The sequence below is a fragment of the Lepidochelys kempii genome, chromosome 9 (assembly GCF_965140285.1).
Source record: "Lepidochelys kempii isolate rLepKem1 chromosome 9, rLepKem1.hap1, whole genome shotgun sequence".
Classification (NCBI taxonomy): Eukaryota; Metazoa; Chordata; order Testudines; family Cheloniidae; genus Lepidochelys; species Lepidochelys kempii.
In genome coordinates, this window is record NC_136388.1 from 15179293 (window position 1) to 15204903 (window position 25611).

At 40.7% G+C, this 25611-nt stretch overlaps 1 protein-coding gene across 1 annotated transcript in view; it reads left to right on the forward strand.

The window, feature by feature from the left end:
• Positions 1 to 25611, forward strand: part of SPATA16 (spermatogenesis associated 16) — a 111640-nt gene that overhangs the window by 9592 nt on the left and 76437 nt on the right. Inside the window, exons 2-3 of the mRNA XM_073358881.2 lie at positions 14181 to 14326; positions 24991 to 25080. Coding sequence (XP_073214982.1) covers positions 14181 to 14326; positions 24991 to 25080 — 236 coding nt within the window. The remainder of the gene's footprint in view (positions 1 to 14180; positions 14327 to 24990; positions 25081 to 25611) is intronic.

The following is a 25611-nucleotide window of genomic DNA, read 5'->3' on the forward strand; positions in this document are numbered from 1 at the left end:
ACCTTAGAGACTAACAAATTGATTTATTTATACCTCCCTACTGTATGTTCCACTCCATGCACCTGATGAAGTGGGTTTTAGCCCACGAAAGCTTATGCCCAAATAAATTTGTTAGTCTCTAAAGTGCCACAAGGACTCCTTGTTGTTTTTACTTCAGTTTTTGGCGTCCATCTGTTGGAACAGAAGGAAACATCTGGATTGCTATGAGAAATAACTCTTCCGCTTCAGCAAGTGTAACACTGACAGATTCCGGTCATTGGCAGGCAGGATTGACCCTGAGATCTCTGGAGCTTAGTGCATGAGCCTCTACCGTATGAGCTAAAGGCCAACTGGCTCTTAGCGCGCGCACACAGACTCTCTCTCTCTCTCTCCCACCTCACCCCCCCGCCAGCCAGCCAGCCACTAGATGGTACAGAACACCACACCCAGAAGACATGTGGATTACACAAGCTCTACAAAACCCAGACTTACATATGTCAAAAAATATTGTTGTAGACATTTGTTAATAACTTTGCAAGAAACATGGTACGGGGGCGGGGGGGCAGGAGGGGAAGGGGCGGCAAATGGGTCAAAAGATCTGATCTTAAATTAATCTTCCCAGCATCAGAAAGCGTAAAAATACTTCATAAACATCATGCTGTGTCATACATCTTTTAAAATTTTACACATTACACTCTGTTGTCCTGAAAATATTTTTCGCCTAGTCATTAAACCAAGAAATGAAAGAAGCTAAGAACGACTCTGTTACTTAAGAGCATAGAAAGAATCCCACAGTATCACAGTACAGACAATATCCAGAGAAGCGTGTGTCTCTGGGATATGAAATTCATCCCACGAGTGAGGTGAAGACCTCAAATAAAGTGTGATTAATTCACAAGAGTGCTATAGTGGTCTTTTTCATGAGCTGGAATATTTCCATATTCCACAGATGGCCATTATGGGCTCTGCGTCTATGACACTGAAACAAGCATTAGTGTCTTTTTTTTTTTAAGTGAACTTTCTGATTTTAGATTAACCCTCTGTGTGACTTGCTGTTGCCTTGTGAAACAAGCATTTGGCAGGGACACCCTTTCCACCTTCTCGACAACACCATCCTTGAAGGCCAGACATTTGGGGAGAGAAAATTAAGGTGGTAGGGTACAGTGGACATAATTACAATTAGGCAATAAGATCGAACATCGCCCTCCATCATGTGGCTTATTACATACCTTCTATGCAAAATGAGGCAGGAAGCAAAGATGAGTATTTCCTAAGCAGCTGCAACACCTACACAAAACAGAAGGTTAATCTGAAATAGCATGGTCAGAGAATGCCTGCTAGGCACATCTGGCCCTCATGGAGACCATGTAGACCCCCTCTGCTGCAGTGGGTACTTTGGGAGGCATTGAGCACAGTGTCTGCTAGAGCTCTTAGGGCGTGCAGCCACTGCACCATGCTTAGAGATATATTGGATATATTCTTTTCCTCAGCCAGTAAACTTTTACTAGCTGCTTTGGAGGGATAGGGGGCACCCATTTACTGCCATCTCCATGTTCCTTCCTGTGCCTTTTGGCATGTCTTGTGTCCCAGGGAGTACGCAGGGGACTGCAATTGTAGCTGATTCATGCACAGGCATGAAAGAGAAGAGAGGGCATCTCCATGTTATTTCCCCCAACCCCTCCTCATTGTGCCCTTGAACAAGCCAGCCACAGTCTGACCCCTATGAATTGAAAAATCCCATGGGCTGAAGCTGGAAATTCAGCCTCTGTAATGTTTTGCTTTTCAGAGCTGAATCAGACCCCTAAGTTATTTTATTATCATCATCATTAAGGCAGCCAGTAGGAACCCCATCCAAGGATCAAGGCCACATTGTGCTAAGCGCTGCAGAGACAAAGATAGTCCTTGCCCCCAGAGTGCTTAGAATCAAGATGCTGAGCTTATACTCCAGTCGTAAAGTTTTCATCCTCCACTAACACAGCTATTCCTTAAATGTACACATTGAATTTAACTTTCTTGAAGAAAGGCCTCATAATCAGCAGTTTTTCTCTCCCTATAGTACAGTCATTATATTTTTAGGCCTCAAAGCCAAGAAATTGATTTTTTTTTCACTGCCGCTTATTGTCTTTTATTGCTGTAGAAGATTTTGATCAGGGATGTGAAACTTACCGATGGATCAAATCTGGTTAGTGGAATGGAGTGGGATTCTGTGATAATGATCCATTTGGGCATACCCTTACCTTTTCATCACTGAATTTGAATCTTTCTGTCTTCCAGGCATTTCTAGAGTGGCTATCACCATGGTAGAGCTAAAATCTGCACAACTATTTGTCCACAAGGGATCTCACTCTGCCCTTCTCCTTGTTTGAGCTGATGTTACTTCTTTGGCTTACACAGTGCTTTTCCTCAAAGAATACTCTGTGTGAATCCATAAAAGAATGTGCTTCCCCAGCCAGACTTGTACAGAAGCAAAATCCCTATCACAGAAGGGACAGAGCATATTTTGCTATCATTTCAGGGCCAAAGCAGATCAGTCAATTTATAATTAGTTCTAACTGGCATCTTTACATGCTATTAAATTATTTACCTGGAGGTGTCAGGCATTCAAAAACACAAACTATTTTCCTATTTCCTTGGAAACATTAATAAACAAAATAATAACAATTGTACAAAAAGTCACCCTTACCCGTCACTTACAGCTGAAACTTCCACTGCCCTGTATGACTGATGGGTAAATGTATCACTACCAGTGAGAAACTAAGATGTGGTACATATAGTGGACCCTCAGTAGGCATCATACAGAAAAGGAAGGATGGTCCAGTGGTTAGGGTACTAGCCAGAGATATGGGTTCAATTCCTTGTTGCCACAAGGTTCCTGTGTGACCTTGGGCAAGTCTCTTAAAGTTTCTGGCCTCCTGGAAATCAAAATGGGGTACTTGTACTTCCCTGTCTCACAGGAGTGTTATGAGGATGAATATATTAAAGATTCTGAGGTGCTCAGATTCTAGAGTAATGGCAGACAGAGAAGTACCATATGCCAAGCTTATGATACGATAGCAGGTAGTTGAGTTTGAATAGACAGCTTAGAGATCTTGCATGTTGGGGAGCTTCTTTCCTACTTAGTAAGCTGGAACCACAGCTAAACTTTCCTGATTGTTGCACAGAAATGCAGTGGGTGGATCCAACAATAAGGAGGACCCAGATATGGCTTGTGACTAATCTATTTTAACTAATATTTTATTACCTGCATTTATAAGCCATGCAACCCACTTCTGAGTGTGTTTTCAATATGTTCAAAAACACCACTTAGTAGTGATTCACCAACAATTACGAACTGGCAGGCAATTGCTAGATTAGTCACAATCACCTCAGTAATGTGAAAGGAACCCCAAAACACCAACCCCACCTAATTCTATAGGCCTGAGTTACTGTCTGCCTAAGCCATTGCACAGAGGCCAGGGTCAGTGTGTGAGCCTTGCACTATGTTAAGTACTTTTATGGCCCTATCAATATATTATCTGAGCACCTCGCAGATACTAAGGCAAGTACCTTCACTATACCCCTATGAGACAGGGAAGCGTAATTGTCCCTACAGTTACAGATGGGGACGTGAAGAGAGAGATTAAGTGACTTGCCCAGGTTCACACAGGAAGTCATTGACACAGCCAGGAGATGAAGCCAGCTCTGCTTTGGCTCAGTTCAGTGGCTCAAGCATGCTTCTTCCTAGAATCAAGGTGCTTCCATAGAAAAGCTCCCCGTCACCAGTGTCTGGGAATTTACATGCTGGGACAATTAATTAGAGCACCTGGGCTGGTGGCTACAGTCTGGAAGGTGCATAATAGGATTACACAGGGCACGAGGATTATTGTTTAATTTGTGACTGTGGCATCTCATGACTGGAAGCAACACTGACTGAAAACATGGTGACATTCAGCTTAATTTGTAGGGAGAACTCCTATCTGGGCAAGTATGCAGAAAGTCCAAACATCAACAGCACAGATTAAATAGCACAGGCAGGTGGTGGTAATGGTAGGGGTGTTATGTGAAAGCATTTTTTACCTGAAGAGTCTTTAAATCAAATCGCTGTATACTTATACAGGCTCCTCTGAGAAGAGAGCTGAAGATGCAGGCTGTAGTGGGCACTCTGAGTTGGCAAGTGTTCATGGACTGATTGGAAGGTAACTTTATCTGTGCGGACAGTTTGGAGAAAATGTGTTATTAAAGTACTTTATTTCCATTTAGAGATTCACACCAGCACACCCAGACAGCAGACAGTGACAGCTCTTACCAGACCCATTTGTTATTTTACACTCTCAAAGGCTGAACAGGAGTAGGATGAATATAAGAGCTGAAAAACTGTATACCCATGAAGCAGACAATGAAAGGCATAGGTGGGCGTAATCAGATTCTGGATGCTTTTGGGGAGGGCTTTGGTTTTGCTTGTTGATAATGAACGTGAGATTGCCAGGTTTCTAATACCTCATGCTGACTGCAGCATTCAGAGCAAGACTCTCTTTGGAGTTTACCCCACCACACGTTACTGGAATTGTGGAAGTGAGAGGCTGGCTGTGCAGCTAACTTTAGCTTGATATGCTGAATACTGCTTGAAAATAACTTCCGTAAATGGTTGCTTTTCACCAGTTCTGGCGAGTTGGCCATCCAAGTGAAACAATTACTTCTGTTTCTCACCGATGTTGCCTTAGGACTGGGTTTGGTGCACTGAGATGTGTGAACATTTGTGTATAGTGGTAGAGTTAAATGCCATTGTGTCTTTGGGTGGGATTTGAATGAAGAGAAGGTGGGGATTGGTGTAGTGAGAGTGGGATTTGGCTGAGGGCAAAATGGTCAGATTAACAGGAAAGGAGCATAAATTGAGGGGCTGCATTTGGCTGGACTGAAAGTGTGGGATTACGTATCCAGAGACCAGAAGAAAGGAGGCTGCAGGAATCAAGAGAGGAGAGAGAAAAGCTGAAGAGGACCCCTTGGTTACAAGCCTGGTTGACAGGATAATGATGTAGCCAGCAGTAACAGAGAACAGAGAAATTTGCATTTCCTTGCACTAGTAGGGTGAATCTGTCCCTTATCCGGACTAACATATTAACCTCTCATGCTGTGGATATGTGATACTAGATATGGTAGATCAGAAAGTGCCATGAGACATTTGCAAGACAAGATGCTCTATAAATGAGATTTGATTGTACTGCTCAGACCGCAGTAGCACCTCTGGAACCATCATGGTATATTGATTCAATAATATATGTTTAATTGCAGAGCTTGTGGGTTTTTGCTTCCCTGACCACACCTTTCACCTTGGCAATATTTGCATCTGGAGCATATTGTGAAATAATTATTCCTAATGAGGGTCACAGTTTTATAGTACTGCACACAGGTTAATATGATGGGGGATTCATTTCTGTAAAATGGATGACATTTTCTGAAAACTTAGTGTCCTGATTTAACACTTCTGATGTAAATAATTTATGGTGACAGCACCAGCTGTATGTTACAAGTAGGATAGGACTTTGGATTGAAATTAGGAGAATAGACAAGCATGACTAAGGGGTGGGACTGCTGCAGGAACTGTATGCTTAGCTATTGTAGATGAGAATGTTTCATGCCAAGTTTATATATATCTATAATATAGTGTAGCAAATGACCACTGTCTTTTAACAACCAACTTGAAATGAACACAACCTGAAATGTGAGATCTAAGCATCCCCTGTGTTTTGTGGGCATTTGAAATCTGAATTTTGAAATGGCCCCCATCCTCATAGGAGGCTGAACCAAAGACCCACATTCACATACCCTCAAATTTTGGGGAGCTAGAAATCTGGAGCTGAATTTTTTACTTTCAGGCCCACCCCGCAATCAATCCATTCACATAGTGAGACACACTAAAAGTTGTTATACAGTCTAGCTGAGAAAAGCACTTACACGTGTGCTTCAGGGCCCTTCCGGAATAGTGATGCTTTCCTGAATGAGGGCTGTAAGTATAATAGAGAATCTTCCAGAGTTTTGCATGTCACAGGTGCACCTAGCTCACGGCTAGCACTATCTAAATAATAGACAATCATATCTCCATCTATACACTATACAAAACATCCATGGCAGAACAGCTTGTGCAATGCCTGGTGAATTTAGCTCTTCTTGTGTGACAGCTGCATACAGGATTAATAATGAATTAAAATGATATGACCCTTTCAATTCATTGTGCAAAAAGTTTTTTACACAAATATCATTAACAACAAAGGCAGAATTTTTGCATAGAATTCCTGCTCAGTTGACTGAAGCGATAACCCAAGATGTCGATATATTGTTGACCTGAAGAAGGAAAGTTGGGTTTTGAGCAATGATATCACTAAGAGCCAATCCTTTCCACTTTTTTTTTCATCCACGCTGATTGTTACGGGTTATACTATGCCACTGTTAATTAGTTCTTTATTATACTGATTTCCTATCATTTTGCTTGGAAAGTGAGGCTGAACAGAATATACTAATAGGTTTAAGAGACTGTATTTATTTATTTATTTATTTAGACAAAGAAATCTTGTTTATATGAAGGTTGTGGTGGTCAAGCCATAAACAGCAGTGGGTGCTGCCAAGTTTTGAAAGCTATTCCTGGAAGTAGCCTTCCTTAAGAGGCAATTCTTGGGACAAAATTGCAGTGTTAGAACTGTTGGCTGATGGACATGCAGTATGATTTGATGTTGTTGTAGGCCTCTTGGTCCCAGGATATCAGAGAGACAAGGTGGGTACGGTAATATCTTTCATTGGACCAACTTCTGTTGGGGAGAAAGGCAAGGTTTTGAGTTTACACCGAGCTCTTCTCCAACCAGCGGACCAAATTCAGTGGTGAATCCTGGTCACATGCCATCTGAGGCATGAATTACTAAAAGAAGTAATTCTCATCCTCAAAGGAAACTTGCACCACTCTTTCAAAAGACGAGCCTGGGAGCTTAAATCATAACTTTGCTGGACACTAAAAATCATGGACTAGTGGCTTTATTATGTCGGTGTAGCAAGAGAGTTAAATCAGCTGGAAGAGCATTGCAGTGTGCACACCTCCACTGTTTTGATGGCACTCTTGAACACAGTACTTAGTGATGATAGTCTTGTGGTTAAGGCATTGGATTAGGATTTAGGAGATATGAGTTTGATTTCTTCCTGTCACAAACTTCTTCTGTGACCTTGGCCAAATCTCTTTATTTGTATTCCTGTAGCACCTAGGGGCCTCAGTCAATATGTATATACATCCAATACATACAGTAAGAAACAGTCTTTGCACTGAAGAGTATATAATATAATTAATCTCTGTCTGTTTCCCAGCTCTAAAATAGAGATACTTCTTTTCTCCCAGCCTTTGTCTTCTCCATTTACATTGTAAACTCTTTGGCACACACACTGTCTCTTATTATGTGTATGTATTGTTCTGCAGCTATTCAGACACGGAGCATTATTGCTGGAAGTACTCTCCCTTCAGTGTACCCTGGGTAAGTATTCTTAGGTAATCTGAGACTATCTCAGTTTAAAAGTAAACCTTCTGAAAGTAAAAATACTGTCTATCATATGTGAAGGACATAAAATGATATGTTTCAGCTTTTTATTTTTTAATCCCAGAACGGCTCTAAAACTTCAACTGTTTAAATTGTTTTCTTCAACTTTATAGCACCTATAAAAATTCTAGACACACAAAGATTTCCACAGACCCAAAATGGTACAAAAATCTTTTGTAAAAAATACCTCAAAATTTCCCAGTTCAGCATTAAAAACAAATTGTGCTCTGTAACATAACTGGAAAACAATCTATGCAAAAGCTAAGAACCTTTCCAAGACTTCCTCCATCTTTTGAATGGTTTTCAAAAGGCCACATGCTTGCTGCAGTGAGTTGGGGTGGATGACCCAACACAAGTTTCTTCCAGCCTTGTTTGTATTAACACAAAAAAGTCTTCCTTACAATGATGGTAATAGCTATTAGCTTATTTAATTTACTGTTCATCTCACTAATGTCAGGTACTCTAAACATTTCAAATATTCAAACCACTCTGTTGTGCATAGACTTTTACTTTTGAAAATAGAGAATATTCTAATTGCAACACTGTACTTGGGACATTACAGTAGCATGTAGAGGCCCAAATCAAGATCAGGATCCCATTGTGTTAGCCACTATATAAACGCTTAGGGGACAGTCCCTGCCTTGAAGAACTTACTACATAAATAGACAAGACAGACAAAGTATTGTTACTCCCATTTTGTAAATGGGGAACTGAGGACCAAACTGATTAAAGGAGAGATTGTCATTTACATCCTTGAAAAATCTCCCCCTAAGGATATACGGCAAGTATATGGTACAGGTAGGAATTGAACCCTTGTGTCCTAGCCCGGTGCCTTAATGACAAAGCCATCCTTCTTGTCTATGTCAAAGCTTGTCTGGCAAATCCTTGTCTTTTTTTTAAAGTAGTTTGACAAGGCTCATGCCTTCAAAGACTTTAGAAGGATTATAACATTGAACATGGTTTTTCAAATCAGCAATAAAATGAAACCTTGAGAAAGACACTGAATTGAAGAATTTCAGTGTTTGGATCCTGAATGATTCCCTCCTTCTCACTATCCTTCAAGAACCTGCAGTCTAGGGAGTAGCCTCAATTCTCCAATTCCCATAAATTTAACAGAGGTCACAGCATGACCTATTCAGCTGAGAAGCATTACCACTGAGAACCCCTATGATACCTTTACACTCACTTATGTGTGAACATAATTCTCTGAATCTTTTATCCACACATAGTGTGTCTTACCCATAGAAAGACTTCAGCAGATGTATACGGCACCAGGAGTAAAGTTACAAGTGATGAATTCTCTGATTTATAACTCTTTCTGGTAGCAAGATAATAGAAAATTGTAAGCTTATGGGTATTGCAGAGTACACAACTTCTTCCAGCAGAGGCAAGAAGGGAAAGAGAAGATATTCATCACCCCTAAGCTAAGGGGACGCTTGGTTGTATGACCCCTGTTGTCTGTAAAAAATATGGAGCTGGTCTCAAAACAATCACAGAAAATGAATTTTAAAGACCGTGGTAGCCTTGTAAGTGTTAAATTTCAGTGATGGTACATGAACCTTCCTGTTTCTAGTGTGTGTAGGTGCAAAATAAGATGAGACTATGGAGACACTTGCTTACAGTGCCACCTTTGTTATTTAAAGAGATGTCTTGGCCTGTTAATGTGGCTTAGCACATTCTATAAACAATTGAGTATTGCATCTAAAACAGATATTAGCTGGTCACAAATTTTGGCGGGGAGGGGATGGACAGAGAAGAAACCGAAATATGCCCAGTCCCACATTCTAAGGTTCTTGCTCACAGTAATGTGCACAGTAGGCAGTCCAGAGTTGTCAAATCTGAACTCAGGTGGGCAAGGCCTCGGTGTACCATGATCCAGGCAGAAGTTACTCTTCTGAGACAGAACTTGCTTGTGGGTTAGTGCTCTCTTCGGGTCCTATAGATCATTTTCAGTGAGATCTTAGAGTTTAAAGGCACATCTCTGGCAAATCCGAAACCCTAACTCAGTATTGCCAAGCTCATGAAATCAAAACTCGAGAGTTGGACCCTCAAGAAGCATGAGATTGGCCCAAAAAAATCATGAGAACCTTTTCGCATAAAGATGGGACTTCATTTTTTCAGTCTGCCTTTTGATTTTTTTTTATCTCCCCCTGCCCATCCCCTGTGCGTCTTTCTCTCTCACACACTGTTGCCCACTCTCCCAAATCTACTGGGCAAGGTGTTTTTGGCCTCTGCTTCAGGAGCTGCCCAGCGCCCCCAGTCAGTTCAACCTCCACCCCTCCTGTTCTGTTGCCCCAGCCTCACTTCTGCTTTTTCTAGGGCCCTTCACCACCCTCCCCCAGGCCTGATGGGCTGCAGTGGGTCCCCTATCCCCCCCTCCAAGGGCTCTTCACACCCACTACCCCTGCCCAGACCAGATGCTGCAGAGGTAAGAGGGAGGAGCAGAGGTGTCATCCTGCTCATATTTCTCACAGGAAGGGAGTGGGGATTAAGCAGCAGAGCCACATTGGGCTGTTGGGTCTCTTAGGGCACATCTACACTGCAATTAAAAACCTGTGGAACGGAGTCTCTGAGCCTGGGTCAGCTAACTTGGGATCACGGGGCTTGGGCTGCAGGGCTGAAAATTGCCCGGAGGCAGGTCTCAGAGGCCGTGCTCCAGCCTGCCCCCAAACATCTACACTGCAATTTTCAGCCCTGCAGCCCAAGCCCTTTGAGCCTGAGTCAGCTGACCCAGGCCAGCCACAGCCATGCTACAGGTCTTTTATCACCCTGTAGATGTACCCTGTGTTCCCTCCTCCCCCTGTGAGAAGGATGAGCGGAGGGGAGAGACTGTCAGCTTCTGGCAGGGCTGAACTTCATGAGGGGGTGGAGTTTCTCGCATCATCGCCAGATGAGCTCCAGCACCCTCTGAAATACCATCACTCATGAAAACATCATGAGAGTTTAAAGCTCGGTTGCAGTGATGTTGCTAAGCTACCACGAAAGCCGTCATTTGTTGTCCTCCCCCCGCAATTGCTTGGGACCAGGGTCTGGTAGCTTCTCCCTTTAGGCTGAGGGGAGGGGGTCTTTAGCTGTGGGTGGGCTTGTGCCCACCAATCCCCAATTCCCAATAGGTACCACTAAAGCTATCCTCTTAAAGAGATCTGTTCTGGCCAAGAGGACTGGCATATTACAATTACACTTCTGTTAAATTATTTTCTCTAAAGACATTGTTTTTCTACTGGATCCACAGTGTGTTTGTGATTTAATTTCAGTGCTCCCGTCCTAGGAATGGTCAACTAATTTATCCTAATTTCCATTTCCCTTTTTATGTGACACTAGAAAGTTATTCCATTGTCATGGTAACAGCCTGTTAAATAGGAGGACTTGATGACTCTACTCCCGTAGATTGTCTCTGTAAACAAAAGCTAACTTTTGTAATGATTGTTTTGTTTCTGATATTTACATGGCAAGGATTTGTAAACTTGATAATTTTTCCTAAATAAATAAAAAAGAGAGTTTATTACATTGTCTGTAGCTAAGGCAGTTTAGTACCAGCCCATCAGAGAGCTTGAAATGCAGTTATATCCAAATCCACTTCTTGTTCTTAAATTCTACCCATGGGTCTGAGTACCCTTGCTAAGCACTATTCAGTCCTAGGGTATGTCTATCCTGCAGGCAGAAACTGGCAGGGGTAAGTCTAAGAGCAGGTGCCTACAGCCTCTGGCTTGCAGGACTCATGCTACAGCCCTAACAATAGCTGTGTAGATGTTCAGAGTTAGACTCCAGATCCCGAGGTCCAGCCTCGGGAGCATGGTGGGCTTCAGACACAGGCTCTGAGACTCACTACCACAGGTTTCCTCTTGCAGTGCAGATGTGCCCTTAGCGAGCCGGTAGGCAGACCTACACCTCAGCAGCAGCCTATAGCTGGAAACTGGAAACTCAACGTGACTTTGTGGTTAACAAGCAGAATTCACCAGTTCAGTAATGGTCAGATTCAAATCTTACTCTTTCCTCCCCCATCCCAGGCACTCTGAGTCTTACCATCTTAGCTATGCTATTATTATTATTTGTATTGCCGTAGTGCGTAGGATCCCTAGTCAGGGACCAGAACTCCACTGTGCTAGGTACTATACAAACACAGAACAGAATGATGATCCCTGCTTACAATCTAAATACAGGACAAGGGACAACAGATGGATGCAGACAGATTGGGCAATACTAGGAAACAATGAGACAATATTGGTCAAATATGATAGCCTGTGGTCTCAGCACACCAGCAGCCTAATTGTCAAGTTTTTGTAGGCATCATGGAGAAGAAGGAATCTGAGGGAGGATAATGAGTTAGTTTTGTGGATGTTTATGGTGAACTCCTCCCAAGTGTGAGGGGCAGCCTAGGAGAAAGCATGATGGTGCTTGTTTGAAAATATAACAAGTGGACAATGGAGTCTGGCATCATGGGCTGACCAGAGGCGGGAGTCAACAGCTTGATAGTGAATGAGAAATTATAGGCCTTGAAAGCTACAGTTTTTCCTTTCTCTTCCCTTTCTCATGCTTTTCTCTGTAAGTCTTCCCCTCATATAAGGCTCTTGCTCTTTAGGGCAATTCCACTGAAATCAATTTAAAACTCCTTCATTCTGTAGAGCACTCACTATAAATGTTAATGCTTCTACAAACAACCTTACAGAAAAGGACCATTTATACACCGTGTATAAACTGCTAAAGGATGAACTAGTCTGGCAGAAAATCTAGATCCCTCAAATTATTTAGTCAGCTGGCCTTGAGGTTCCAAAGCATTAGAGACCTTGTCTGAGGATTCTTGGAGGATATGACAAGATAAATGGATTATCTTTATCTCCAATAGGCTGCAGACGTATGAGCTTCAAGGCCAGGTGAAGAGCTATGAAATATCAGCTGTAAATCTTAACAGTTGGCAAAGAAAGCTCCCTCAATGGAAAAATGTGTATAACCTGCAATGGGGGATGGAGCAGGATAGCAGGAAACAGATCATAAAGGAAGACCAGGTTATCCTCATCCCCTAAAAGCATAAGGATCTTTATAAAACATTTTTACTTGCAAAGTAGGTATTGAGGTTATCTGTTAACAAGGGAAAGTTAGTGTTAGTGTGATATATTCCCACTTCTCTGCTATTCCTGGCTGTTCTTGTAAGGGGCAGGAGAAATCTTGAGAGGAAGTTTTCTCTGTAAGCCAAATGACCTGTGTATCCTCAAGTATAGTATACAGTTGCAGGTATATTTCAACTTGAGGACTGTAACTTTCTGTGATGAACTATACCATGATTTTCCTAACACGTCTGAGGATGGCAGCTCTTTTTCATAGTCTATTTGCATGTCTGGTGAGATGTGAGACCCTTGAACCTTATTGACAAGTTATTTTACCGGTCTTACGGTCACCACATATCTAGCACTCTGGATTTTCATTAACAGATTCTACTGTTACCACAGCCTATCTATTTAACACAGCTGGACTCATCTCCCATAGGACCAGATTCTAACATCCTTATTAATGTCGAATAGCACCTTAATCCATTTATAAACCCATTAAAATGAATGGGGCTATATGCTGAGGAAGGTGCTATCCAAGTTGAACATGGGATCAGAATCAGGCATAGAGAGATTTCCTTGGCACACAAAGAACAGTCATCGTCTTGATCTCTGTTGGTTCAATAATCCTTCTGTGCTTCCCCTAAAGATCTCAAAGTGCTTTGGAAATATTAATAAATTAACCCTTACAGACCCCAGATAGGTAGGTACATCTCATTATCGCCATTTTACAAACAGGGAAAGTGAAGCACAGAGTGTCCATGAGTGAGTTGCCCAAGGTCAAAAAGTGAAACTGCTGGAAGCAGAACCAAGACCTGCAATTCCCAGTCCTACAGCCTAACCACTACCCTTATAGAAAGGTCCTTTAGAACTTTATTATAAAATGATTCCCTTTCATAGGCCTTTAAAAAAGCTCATATAATTGAATAGAGAAATATATTTGTGCTTCAGAATTCTGCATAGGAGATTACTCACTATTAAATTCTATACAATTTTAGAGTAATAGAATAAAACCAAGACTATTGGCTTCATCCCTATTATATTCTATGCGACTTTTCCATTAAGGCAAATAATCCTGCCCATTACCTGGGAACCGGGAGAGACAATTGCCTCCTTATTTCCCTTTGGTTTCCTTCTATTATGTCCTGGGATTTCTTAACTGTAAGACTGACTAAGACAGCCTAGTAGTCTAACATCTCCTCTCTTTTGGTACGTAGACATTCATAAATGCTTTCTGAAATTACCCTTGCTTAGGTGCCTGATCCAGAGACTCCCAGTGAATTCAATGAGCTTGGGAGCAGGTTCTTACTTTGTGAATGGGGGAAACATGGTTATCTTTTCTAATAGTGCTTGGTTAGCTTTTAATTTATTATATGTTATCTGGAATATCCCTTCTACAGAGTACTGCACAATGAAAGGTGACAGTATATTTTATACTAAATTCATAGATAAAGTGTGTATTGATTGTTATTATATTAATATGAATATTTAAGGTCAGAGTATGTTTCACTCAGAAGTCAACTTTATTCATTCATCAGCTAACAAATGCATTTCTGCGTAACAGAAGTATATTGCAAATGAGTAAACAATGTTTTTATTTCTTGGATAGCTCTGCAGTAAAGGTGCAGCTTTAGGGAAACCCTTTGATGCATCCCCCGAGGATATTTCAAGTATTGCCAGTTTTATTGAAATGAAGCTTGTAACTTGCTACCTAAGGATGAGGAAGCCTGACCTGGCTCTGAATCATTCTCACAGGTAAAAATGAATATTGATTAATGTGTTACTAGGGCTTGAAGCAGGGAAAAGAAAAACAAGTATACATTTTGGACTGGAAGGATTTGCAGCAGTTAATTATCCAATCCTATGACAAGAAAAGGGGAATCAATAATTCACCTTCAAAAAAATCCCGCTTGGAATAGGCTAAGAGGAATGCTGGGAATTTGGTTATTAAGGCAGAGTGATGCTAGAAGGCTCAAATAATTGGAAATGAGATATAATCCCTTTCTGCTCGTTATCAGTTCAATGTCAGGCCAGAGGTGATTTACAATTCTTTCCATCAGATGGTTCTTTGGTGGTTGCAGCCACTATCCACATTTCAGAGAGCAGCACCACAGTTGCAGTCTCGGCAGAGAAACCAGAAATCAAAAAGGCATGAAAATCAAATGCTCCCTTTGACTCTTTGGAGTCAAGATTTTGCCTGGATTCTCCAATCAGTGTTCAGGCACATTAGCAGAAGCTTACACTGCCATTCTCCATCCTGCACCTGTTCTGTAAACAAAGGATTTCACTCTGTGGCCTGCCAGTCCACCACTTTTCATTATCATTAAGTATATCTGAATAAATATTACAGTTAACACAAGTTGGGTTTTTCTTACAATTGTTTTAAGTGAATGTAAATGAAGGAAAACTATTGTGAAAGAGACAACTTGATTATATCTAAGAAGAAAGGTATGTTTGTGCCTAATACACTAGAGAAATTGGTGACAGACAATTCATCAGTATAAAAATATGATCCCTGTCATGGTGCTAAGCTAGTAATCTGCTACATTAAGGGCAAGTGATGTCAGGGGGAGTTCTGCATGCAGATCTACAGTGATTTATGGCACTAGGTGTTTGTGCCCCCTGAACAACTCTGCTCTGTAAATGACACACCACCTTTCTTAAAAGATTGTGCAAAGAAAAATACCTAAAGTTTGCTTATTTGCCTACTTTTGAAAACATGATAATGGAGCTCCCTGCCTCATTCTAACCACCATCCCCAAGATGCACACCATAGTAAAATGGGAGGCTGACAAATGTGTATAAAATGAATGGGCAAACCTTTTTTTGCATGTTTTAAAAATACTAGGATTGCAAAATATGGCCCTGATTCTGTAGTGAGCTCCATGCTGGGGAACCCCAGTGCCTGTTGCACAGACAGATGGTGGGGCCTTTCTGTATTCTGTGGAACTCTGCCCATACGGAGTCATAGCAGGAGATAGGGGCCACAGACAGAATAAATGAAGTTGGATTAGGATCTCTGGGTTACTGAAGGAATAAAAGATCTGGTGTCGGGTTGGGGTGTTTTCTGTTCCTTTTTTTCTTGCATCTGATTTTAACAAACATTCTAACTTGCTTTCCTTTTAATTAGTATGAAGGAGAAATGAAAATCAATAATGACTGAATCCTCAATTTAATTCAATTAATAATGCAGATTATGAAATAAATCTACACACTGTGCTTGTCAGACTGTGGAGCTGCAGGAGCAGATACAGACAGTACTCCAATATGAAAATATTCTGAGATACTATTAACATAAATACCAAAAATGAAGCATAATCAATATCTGTTTCTCAAAAAGAATAAATAAATAAATTACTCTGAGTACGCATACTATAAATAGCTCTTAGCCATCAGTTATCCAGTGCATGCAGAATTTTGCTTCCTACTGAGTTTTTATGTCATCATTGTGTTGCAATGGTTAGGTAGTAATCATGAATCAAAATTAAAATATTCATTTCTGCATTTATTTGCATGTGCTAGACTATCTTTATTTAATTTCATGTAAATCTCACAGTTCCTGCATACACTTTAGAAGCCTTATTAACTAAAAATCCTCACGCATCTTTGTGTGTGTACGCTTGCACTCTGACCCAAAGATGCAAAGCTGTTCTTCAAATGTCTGCTCTTGCATGCTCTTCTTAACTAGGGTCTGGTCTACACTACAGAAATATATTGGTATCACTGTGTTGCTCAGGAGTGATGTAGTTATGGCGACCTTAATCCCCTGTGTATGTCAGTAAGAGAGCTTCTCCTGCCAACATAGCAAATGCCTCTTGGGGAGGTGGATTAACTACACCGACAGGAGAGCTCTCTCCTGTTAGGTTAGAGTGTCTTCATTAAAGTGCTACACCAGTGCAGCTGCACCGATGCAGCGTTTTAAGTGTAGACATGCCCCTAAATATACGAGTTTTGTCAGTTGTGACACTTCCTTCCAAGCATGTTATATAATAAATATATAATATGCTTAAAAGAAGCTTGCACAATGTTACAACTGACCAAACTCCAGTGTCTAGGTTAAGAGGAGTATGCTGGTTCGGAGAACAGCTTCCCCACTAACTGGCTGAAAGAGAGACATTTCCATTGTCCTTGGCTTTTGAGCATGTATCGGAGGTAAAGATGGGCTCTTCCTTACAACGGGAAATAAATTGGCTGGTTATTATTCTCAGGACTTGAGGTTGCCTTTTTGCACTGTTGGTAACATGAGAGAGAGGACATCCATTGGATTTTGACCATTTGGCAGGCTGACATAAAAGATGCATGCTGGGTGATAAAAGGCTATTAGAAACACTCCTAATTCATCACCAGTGTGAATAAATGCATCTGAGTTGACCTAGCCAAACAGCCACCACAGTAACTTATTTGACCACTAGCCTAATCATTAGGTAGCTAACACCCAGTCTAAACTGGTAAAAATACAGTATTCCAATAAATACTGAATCATACAACGTTTACATTCCCTGCAGTCCTCTTGGCCCAGGCGTTATGGCATATACCAGGGTTTAATTATCCTAATAACCCCATATGGCTTGCCGAGAAATTAGATTTTTCCCCTTTGTTGCAGAAGGCAATTTTCAATTACACCAGATGGCAAAACAGTGAAGGTCTAAATTTTACATCAAGAAACTGACTGGAACCTCAGAATTGTGTTGAGACCTTATGTTGCTCAACCTGATCTCCAAGGTTGATTTTTATTTTATTTATTTATTTATTTAGGCTCCAACTGAAAGCCATTTTGAAACAGAACACAATGTTTCAGTTCATCAGTCTACTCTATTGAGCCTGTCCTTTTGCTTAAAGAGTCTGGCCCAACAGAGAAATACAGGAAGCTGCATTCATGTGAGGAAACACAAGCAGCCATGCAATGGCATGCATGACTATGTAACCAAGAGGAGCTACTATGATTTGGTTTTCTCTGTGCACCTTTAACATTGAAGAGGGTGGAGATGCGCTGTGATTCAAGGTGGAGGATCTGGCAAAGTGAGACAGAAATTCTGCTTTTTCAAGGAGACTTCAGATTTGTGCCTAGCTTTGCTGGTATTCCCCCCCCCCACTCCCCCCACTCCAATGAAAACTAACTGACCCCTGACCCCACTGACTCCACACTGATCCCACGTGCTTCACAGCTGGTGTGTGGGGAAAAATAGCACAGTATCTTTGTATTTTCAAGAAGGCACACCCTCCCCACCCCCTGCACACACATTTTCTCAGGGATGCTGGTTCCTGAGAATTCTCATCAACCTGGAAGATTGCAGGAGTACAGAATGAGAAATTCCAGGGCAGATATGTTGTTGGAATTCTTGTAAATGGAATTTTCCTCAAGTGCTGGAGGGGTGCAAGTAGGAGCTTTGGCCTCATCCTCACATCTCAGATAACTACACAAAGGCCAACAGAAGTTGTTTTGTTCCCTGCGCTGTTTTGTCTTATGACTGTAATCTATCCAGCACCACTATGGTTGTGGAGTCCATAAAAGTGCAGATTAGAAATCCAGGACATTGTCTGACTCCTTCAGAAGTTCAGGTAGGATAGTTTAGTGATAAAATGTAACTATCCAACCTGGTCAACTAGCAGGACTTCACACCCAATGTTATTTCAATGAAATGATAGTAAGTTTTCTGATGTTGTAGCAGAGGTACAGAGATGGCCAATCCTTTGGCAAGCAACGGGCATATGCTCCCCTCCGTTGAGCATTGGAAAATAAAAAGCACAGAAATGCTGGGTGGAAAAATTAGGTATGTTATGGAGGACCATCTGGAATGAAAAGTTTACTATGCTCTTCTTACCAAAAAACCGCTGGCATCCCCTCAACATATGTCCTTCAAGAAAAGGAATGTGTCAAGCAGGAGACAATGAAGAGTCAGGGGAAAACCACCCTTTGTGGCATGTTTCCCTCTCTGAATGGTGTAAATGATGCCTGACAAAGCCAGAATTACTTCTGCCTTGATGAGGGTTGCTGTGGACGGTCTGAGAACTGTGGGGTTTAACCCAGGTTTCTCTTCAAACCTCACACTTTCTGCAGGTATTGCCACCTGCTAATTCTGCATCTCCCTTCCAAAAATGGAATGCATGGAGGACTTCACCCTCAGCAAACCCATGTCCCTTTTCTACTAAGGCTGCTTCTTCTATGCCTTTTTATGTGTTCAGTGGAGGATATGGCCCTTTGTAACACCACTTGCACAATTTATGGAGAGGCATATTGATAATGTAATTGTTATGTGATAACTAATTGATAATAAATAGCCTGGTGACCGCTTAAGGTAATGCAGTTAGTGGAATCAAAGGGAGGAAAAAATAACTATAGATGGGAAGAGAGGTTTGCTGATAAAACTGGAAAAGGGAGAGGAATTGAGACCAATGCTGATGATTTTTGGAAGGGAAAGGCCCTAAGATATCGTATACATCCCTCCAACCCCATGCCCTCACTAACACCCCCTCCCTGCCCAAAAGAAAAGAATATACAGACTTTCTGGAGAATCCAAATGAGTGGCTTCTAATAACCTTTAGCAAATATACGGGGTACATTGCAATTTACATAATTGATAAGCAATTATTTAATACAAGGCTATTCACTTGAGATGTTCTGAGACATCATAAGCTAGATGCGCTTTAAAAAAAACCTAGCATCCCACAACAGAATTCCCTTCTCTTATGCTGCATTTTGAATATTTCTTTGTAATACAACTGCTTTATGAAAAACATTTTCAGTTAACATTCCCCACCTTTGAACTACATTTTATTTCCAGGGCCAATTACGTATTTGTTATCCAATAGGGTTGATCCTGCCCCACACACTCCCATTGACTTTGAGGGTGACTAATGCCCATAGTGTGTACTATTTTGTAGGATTCATTCAAAAAGAAGCACCTAAAACAGCTTTTTTTTCTCCTTAGGAGAAACACAGTTCATGACTGAAAAGATTAAAGCAAAGTCCAACAGGTTTTATGCAGGCTGAGATAAATATCCTCATCCTAAAAATGACAGCAGTTGTAAAGATGTTAGTGAAATTTGGTAGTCAAGAAATTAGTACGTGTACAGTTGGGAAATCAGTCAGCAGCGGATTACATGAATAAGACAGGAGAAAGCAGAATCTGTCCACCCATATTAGAAATAGCTCAGGCTCCTAAACTGGATGCTTTGAAACAAGGCCTTTCCAAATATCCTTTCATTTAGCAAGTAAGGAGAATGTTCTCCTTGTTCTTCTCCTTCATAGCTAATGAATTGAGAGCTGGCGGGCAGATTTATCTCTTGGTTTGCAATTCAAAGTGATTCACCACTGAATCCTATGTGCAAGAAGAGAAATGTTTAGCATGGAAGATGCATTCTCCTTTCCTGTCAGAAAAAAAGATACTATGTATATGAGAAAGCCTTGGTGTAAAAACCCCTTCATTATGTTTAGACATGAAAGCAGCTTCATGATATTTTTTGGTCTGTGTGCTAAAAATGTCCTTAGCTGTCACAGACACTATATTCATAGCTAATTCTGTTAGGCTGTACTAAAAAAATCTGATTACACAAAACCAAGTTGTGTCTCACACAGGGAGAGGGAGAAACAGTTGTCTCACCAACAATGCTGTGATCCAAACCCCATCAAAGTCAGTGGGAGTCCTTCCAATGATATCAGCAGTTGTTGGATCAGCTGTAGTGAAGATTAAATTTGAAAAGTTTTCAAACTAATTTTCAGGTTACCATAGAAGACATCTTAGGTTGTCTTCTGGGCAGGCATTCTCCAGCATGCACATAGCACCATTCACAGATGCAGCCAGTGGGGAGGTAATAGGGTATATGTCCTCCGGCTTTTTAGCTCCAGATTTTTATTGTCCTGTTGATATCCCTCTCAGGGGGGCTGCAGGTGTCATGAATTTCTTTAAATGGTCCTTTCCTCCCCACAATATTTTTTTTTTGTGGTGACACCTATACCACCACGTTCTCAGCATCATAGAGAGATTGCGAATGATAAGTAAGCTCACACTCTTTCTACCCTCCAGAAGATAGAAGCAAAATTAACGCAGCCTCTGCTGAAGAAGGTATGTGCAAATAGATCATTACTAGGACAGCGTGAAACAAAAGGTCAGATTACTTGCAGCAGTTTTCATACATTTTATTATGAACTCAAACTTGGGCCCATTTTTCCCTGTGCTGTTCCTCCCAAATTGCCACATTTCATGGGGAAAATATTGCCAGTTTTGCACAGTTCTAGTCATTTTATGGGCCTACCCAAACATTCCAGATAGCTTATTCGCTGGCTGTATATGAAAGCTTTCAAAAACCATTGACACAAATTTTGAGAAGAACTCCAAGTCTTGTATGCTAGGAGACACTGCTCCCTATCTTCAAAACAGCACCAACAAGGAAACTTGTTCAGCACATTAAGATGGGTGTGAGGAAATGCACCACCGTACTGTTTCCCCCCAAATGAAATTGCTAGAATCACCATGTAGCTAAACACATAAAATTCCAGACAATATGATGGGGTCTAGTCCTTGGCTGGTGTAAGGTTGAGTAGCTTCATTGCTTTCAACAGATACGCTGATTTACACCAGCTGAGGATCCAGCCAATGGGACTGTCATTTTGTGGGGCAGGAACTGTCTTTTTGTTCTGTATTTGCATAGCACCCACCAGAACGGGGTTGTAGTATGAGTAAGGTTCCTAGGTGCTACAGAGAGACAAATAATAATTATAATTATTGTAAGAGAGACTATATCATGGTGGATTCAAACAGTTCTAAGACTAGTGTGGTGAGTACTGGACTTTAGATAATGAGCTACCTGGAACATACAGGAAAGAAAGAAAAACAGTCCCAAGTTAAAACTAAATTGTATAATAATCAGAACTTGTCAGTCTCATCTATATACTGAATGTATAACTACGGAAAACAATGGGGCCATGCCATTTTACATCAGCTGAGGATCTGGTCCACTCTGTATAATATTATCTGGTACATTACTGCACATAAATTGTGTATAACAAAATGTTACACATAATGTCCAGTGACTATATTTGTATAATTATTGTATATCAGTGATGTGTGTTCCTACTAGTGTATAACATTGCTGCATCTTACACCTATCTATACATCTCCTTGTGTAGGTGATGTCATACCAGCCATACCTATCTGACTGTATAAATCAACATTGCATCCAACATTTACTTTTGTACACCTGGGCAATTACCTGTAAATACCTCAATCAATTAAAAATGTTAAAGCAAATGTTTGTGCAATAAGCTAGGAGTGCATTACATGCAGATGTAGACACCACATATGTCAGCTGGGAGAAATCCTGCAACTTCAACCACGAAAGCACAACCCCAAGCCACTTCAGTTAAAGAAATCACTATGTTCTCTTCTAGGAAGTAGCCAGCTTTTAGCTTTACTGTGCCTAGCCACCAGAGAGGGACATGATCACAAGCACTAAGCCAGTGAAATACATTTGTTTACTTGTATCTTTCATCTATAGAGACATCGCCTTAACTTTTTTTCTACAAAGGCTAACTAAACACAATGTGCTGGTAGGTAGCTAAGATGTTCCTCTTAATGTTAATCAGATTTTTAGAGCTAAATCCCCATTGCAGTTGGGAAAAGCTGCAATAAAAAGATGTGCATCTCTGGAGAAAAGGAAGAGTGAGGCTGATGTTTTCCAGAGATCAATTTTTATACAGCAACTTGACTTTCTTGCTGCATCTGGTGTTTTTGGAGTTCAGAAGTCAGGCTGAAGGAGAACTAAAGGTAGAAAACTATGGTCAAATACGTACACCTTTAATTCATATGCCCTGATAGCTCTGGTGGGAGAAAACTGATGTCTGGTTTTCTTTTTTTTTCCCCCTTAGAACTTGAAGAAAAGATAATAGGACAAACCCTGTATTATTTTTAAGGGAAGATGTCATGATGAAAAAATGAAAATGTCAAAAAACAGGTTGATATACTGTATTACTTAAAAACTGTTTTGTTGAGAAAAACTGACCAAATGATTTAGGAAAGGCATTTACTGGACAGTCTTTGGATTACACTGCAGATGAAAAATAAATGAAAATCTATTTCATGTTTACTTTAGTCTAGTCACTTTAAGGGTGTGGGGAAGAGGTCAGGGGAAAGTCTGGCAAGAACACAAGTTTTAATCTTCAGACATACGTTTTTTATTTACAACGTTTCCAATTAAAACTTCTTTGGCATGTAAATTGAGAAATAGTTGTTTCAAAAAATTTTATTAAAATTCCTTTCTCCTTATGATGTTCCCCCAAAAAGCACATCAGTAAAATTTCAGTGGAAGCTTTGCACCCAGTGGTGAGTGATACTTCTCCACATGATACACACACAGCTCTTCATGACCCTGTAGTACATCCACTAGGCCCATCTCCTTCACTGCTGGACCTTCCCCCTTCATTTTTCTTTCAGCACCTGTCATTGTACAGAGTCCTTCTAAATCTTTGGGTAGCTGGCCTGGTGTCGTGTACAGTCCATGGCTGGAGATGGATATTGGAGCAGAGACTTGTTCTCAGTTTTCACAGCCTCGCAGATTTCCACGTAGTTGGATGGACCTCCAGTCTGCTCTCATTTTAGGGATGGGCTTCCTGGATTGTTGCTTTTCTTCTTGATCTCTATTTGCATCATTCATTTTCTTTTACATGACCCCCCTCTCACTCCTGACTTTGCTTTTTTTTACCAAAAGTGGCTTCTCAGATCTGGAGATAGTATTACCCAGGTCATGGGCCAGCTTTACCCATTTTTAGGTTCATCACATGACACGAATGATAATTATTCTACAAAAAAGCTGCTAAACCGTAGTGGTATTACTGTGTCAAACAGCTGTTCTATGTAAATCCACAGAACTGGGCATGCCTGGGAGTGTACGCATCTCTGAAGATATAACAGCATTCAGCTGAACTATCAGATAATCAAAGGTAGTTTTTAGGTCTCCGCTTACAGCAAGTGAGTTAGATATTTGTCGTAGGTTTTAGAGAACACTATCATATTTTTTCAGTATAGAGTTTATAGATAGAAAGAAGGAGTTGATCTTCTTAAGATTAGGAATGAATCAGGATGAAAAAGGAGAGCTGAAATCTAATTCTTTGAGATTCTGCTACAATTCTGTATTTATTATAAACCTATCAGAGTACATCCTGCTCTAAGACTTGTAGAAAACGTGTTGCTAACTACCAGGAAATTATTGATTTTTTTCATTGCTGTTGCTTAGCTGTGGTAGAGCCGATAACTTGAAAAAAAAATCGATGTTGCTATTATCAAGTGTTGACTACAGTTTATAACAGCAATAATCTCCTTTAAAATCTCTTCCTGCAGCACCAGTTATCATTCAGTTTGTTAAAGTGTTAATGCCTTAGGCATACTGATCATTAAATGTCAAAAATATTTGAAGTCCTTTGGGATTGCTTTCTTGCTAAACTCGTTTTTGGTGTGCCTCAGAGTCTTTTGAACTTCCAAGTTCTCCAGCATTTGGTTGAAAAAATATAGTATCTGATACAATATCGTCTATCGTTGGTAACAGTGGTCAAACTTTTAAAACGATGGTTGCTCACTACAGCTAAATTATAATGAACATTTCAAATGACTGAGGGGGGTTGGGTGCTGTATTCTAGATAAATCCTTGTACCGCCCTTATGACTGTAGTATCTAAGTCCTTTCTAGTAGTGAAATTGTGATGTCAGCAAAGCAGAAGTAGGATCCAGATTCATCCTGAATCTCGGTCCCCTGCTTACATCAAAAGACATACTGCCTGTCTATTCTAATAGTATAGTGTATACTAGTTTTCCTTACACCTCTTATTGATGTAGGCCCCACTTCTGCAATTGGATCCATGTGTGAGGATACCCGCAGTCAGTGAAATCAGTGAGGCTGAGAAAGGTACAAGGATTCATCCCTACAAATCCAACCTGCGTGGGACTATCCTTTGTTACAATTTTGGAAACAGTCTCACTGGCTTTTAGGATTTTTTTAATTAGTTATGTATGAATAATTCCTTTAAGATAATAATGTAAGATTCTCATCAAACCCAGAAATATAGATGACAGATAACAAAGGAAGTTCTACAATAATATGTGGTATCTTTGCTGATGTTATATGCTAGCTAAGTGCAGTATAACATGCGCACACCAGGAATTTAATAGCTGTTTCTATAACAATAGGCAAAGCTATAAATGAAATTGCATTTATGACACAACTTTAATAGACATTTTAATAATGCCTGTTCATCCATCTTAGCTGTCAAGGGAGAAAAAATGATAACGCATTACTGGGGTTTGGGAGAAAGATTTTGAATTGTGTATAGAGAGTGTACAGCATGTGCCTTATTCAGATTTTGATATTAATGATCTTTTAATCGTGTAACAATTTGAGGTTTACTTTGAGCATCTCTTTTATATTTCAAAGGAGCATTATTTTGAACCCAGCCTATTTCCTGAACCATCTTCGTCAAGCTGCTGTATTTAGATGGTTGGAACGATATTCTGAAGCCGCAAGGTATGGTTGGCATTTGTGGATTTTCTACAACTAAAGATTTCCCTACAGCTCCTTCATTCCAGCTGTCAGTACTACAGACAACTGGGGAAATTATTTCCTGAAGCTCATCCATACTAGGGACATCATCATGGGTCCATGCTTCATTCTAGGGGTCCATGACTTTGTCGGAATCCCTTGGTAGAATCAAAACTATATAATACTTAGAGGTTGCTCCTCCTTTCTATAGTAAAGTGCTACTAGAGGCCCTGACACTGCACCTTGAAAGTCCATGGCAACTTTGGTTTCAGCGAGCATAGGATCAAACCTATAGGAGAGATCTGATCCTGCTGCCCTTATTCACATGAGTAGTCTCACTGAAGTCAATGGGACTGTTCACGTGAATAAGAACTGCTGGCAGGGGTAAAGTCTTGCAAGATTGAGCTTTACTTGTGTGTTCATACGGGGAAAAAGTGTAGGTGTTGTGCAGCAGTGGTGCAGCGCACTGGCACTACCAAATGGTGGAAACCGTAGTGTCGGCAGGGAGCAAATATT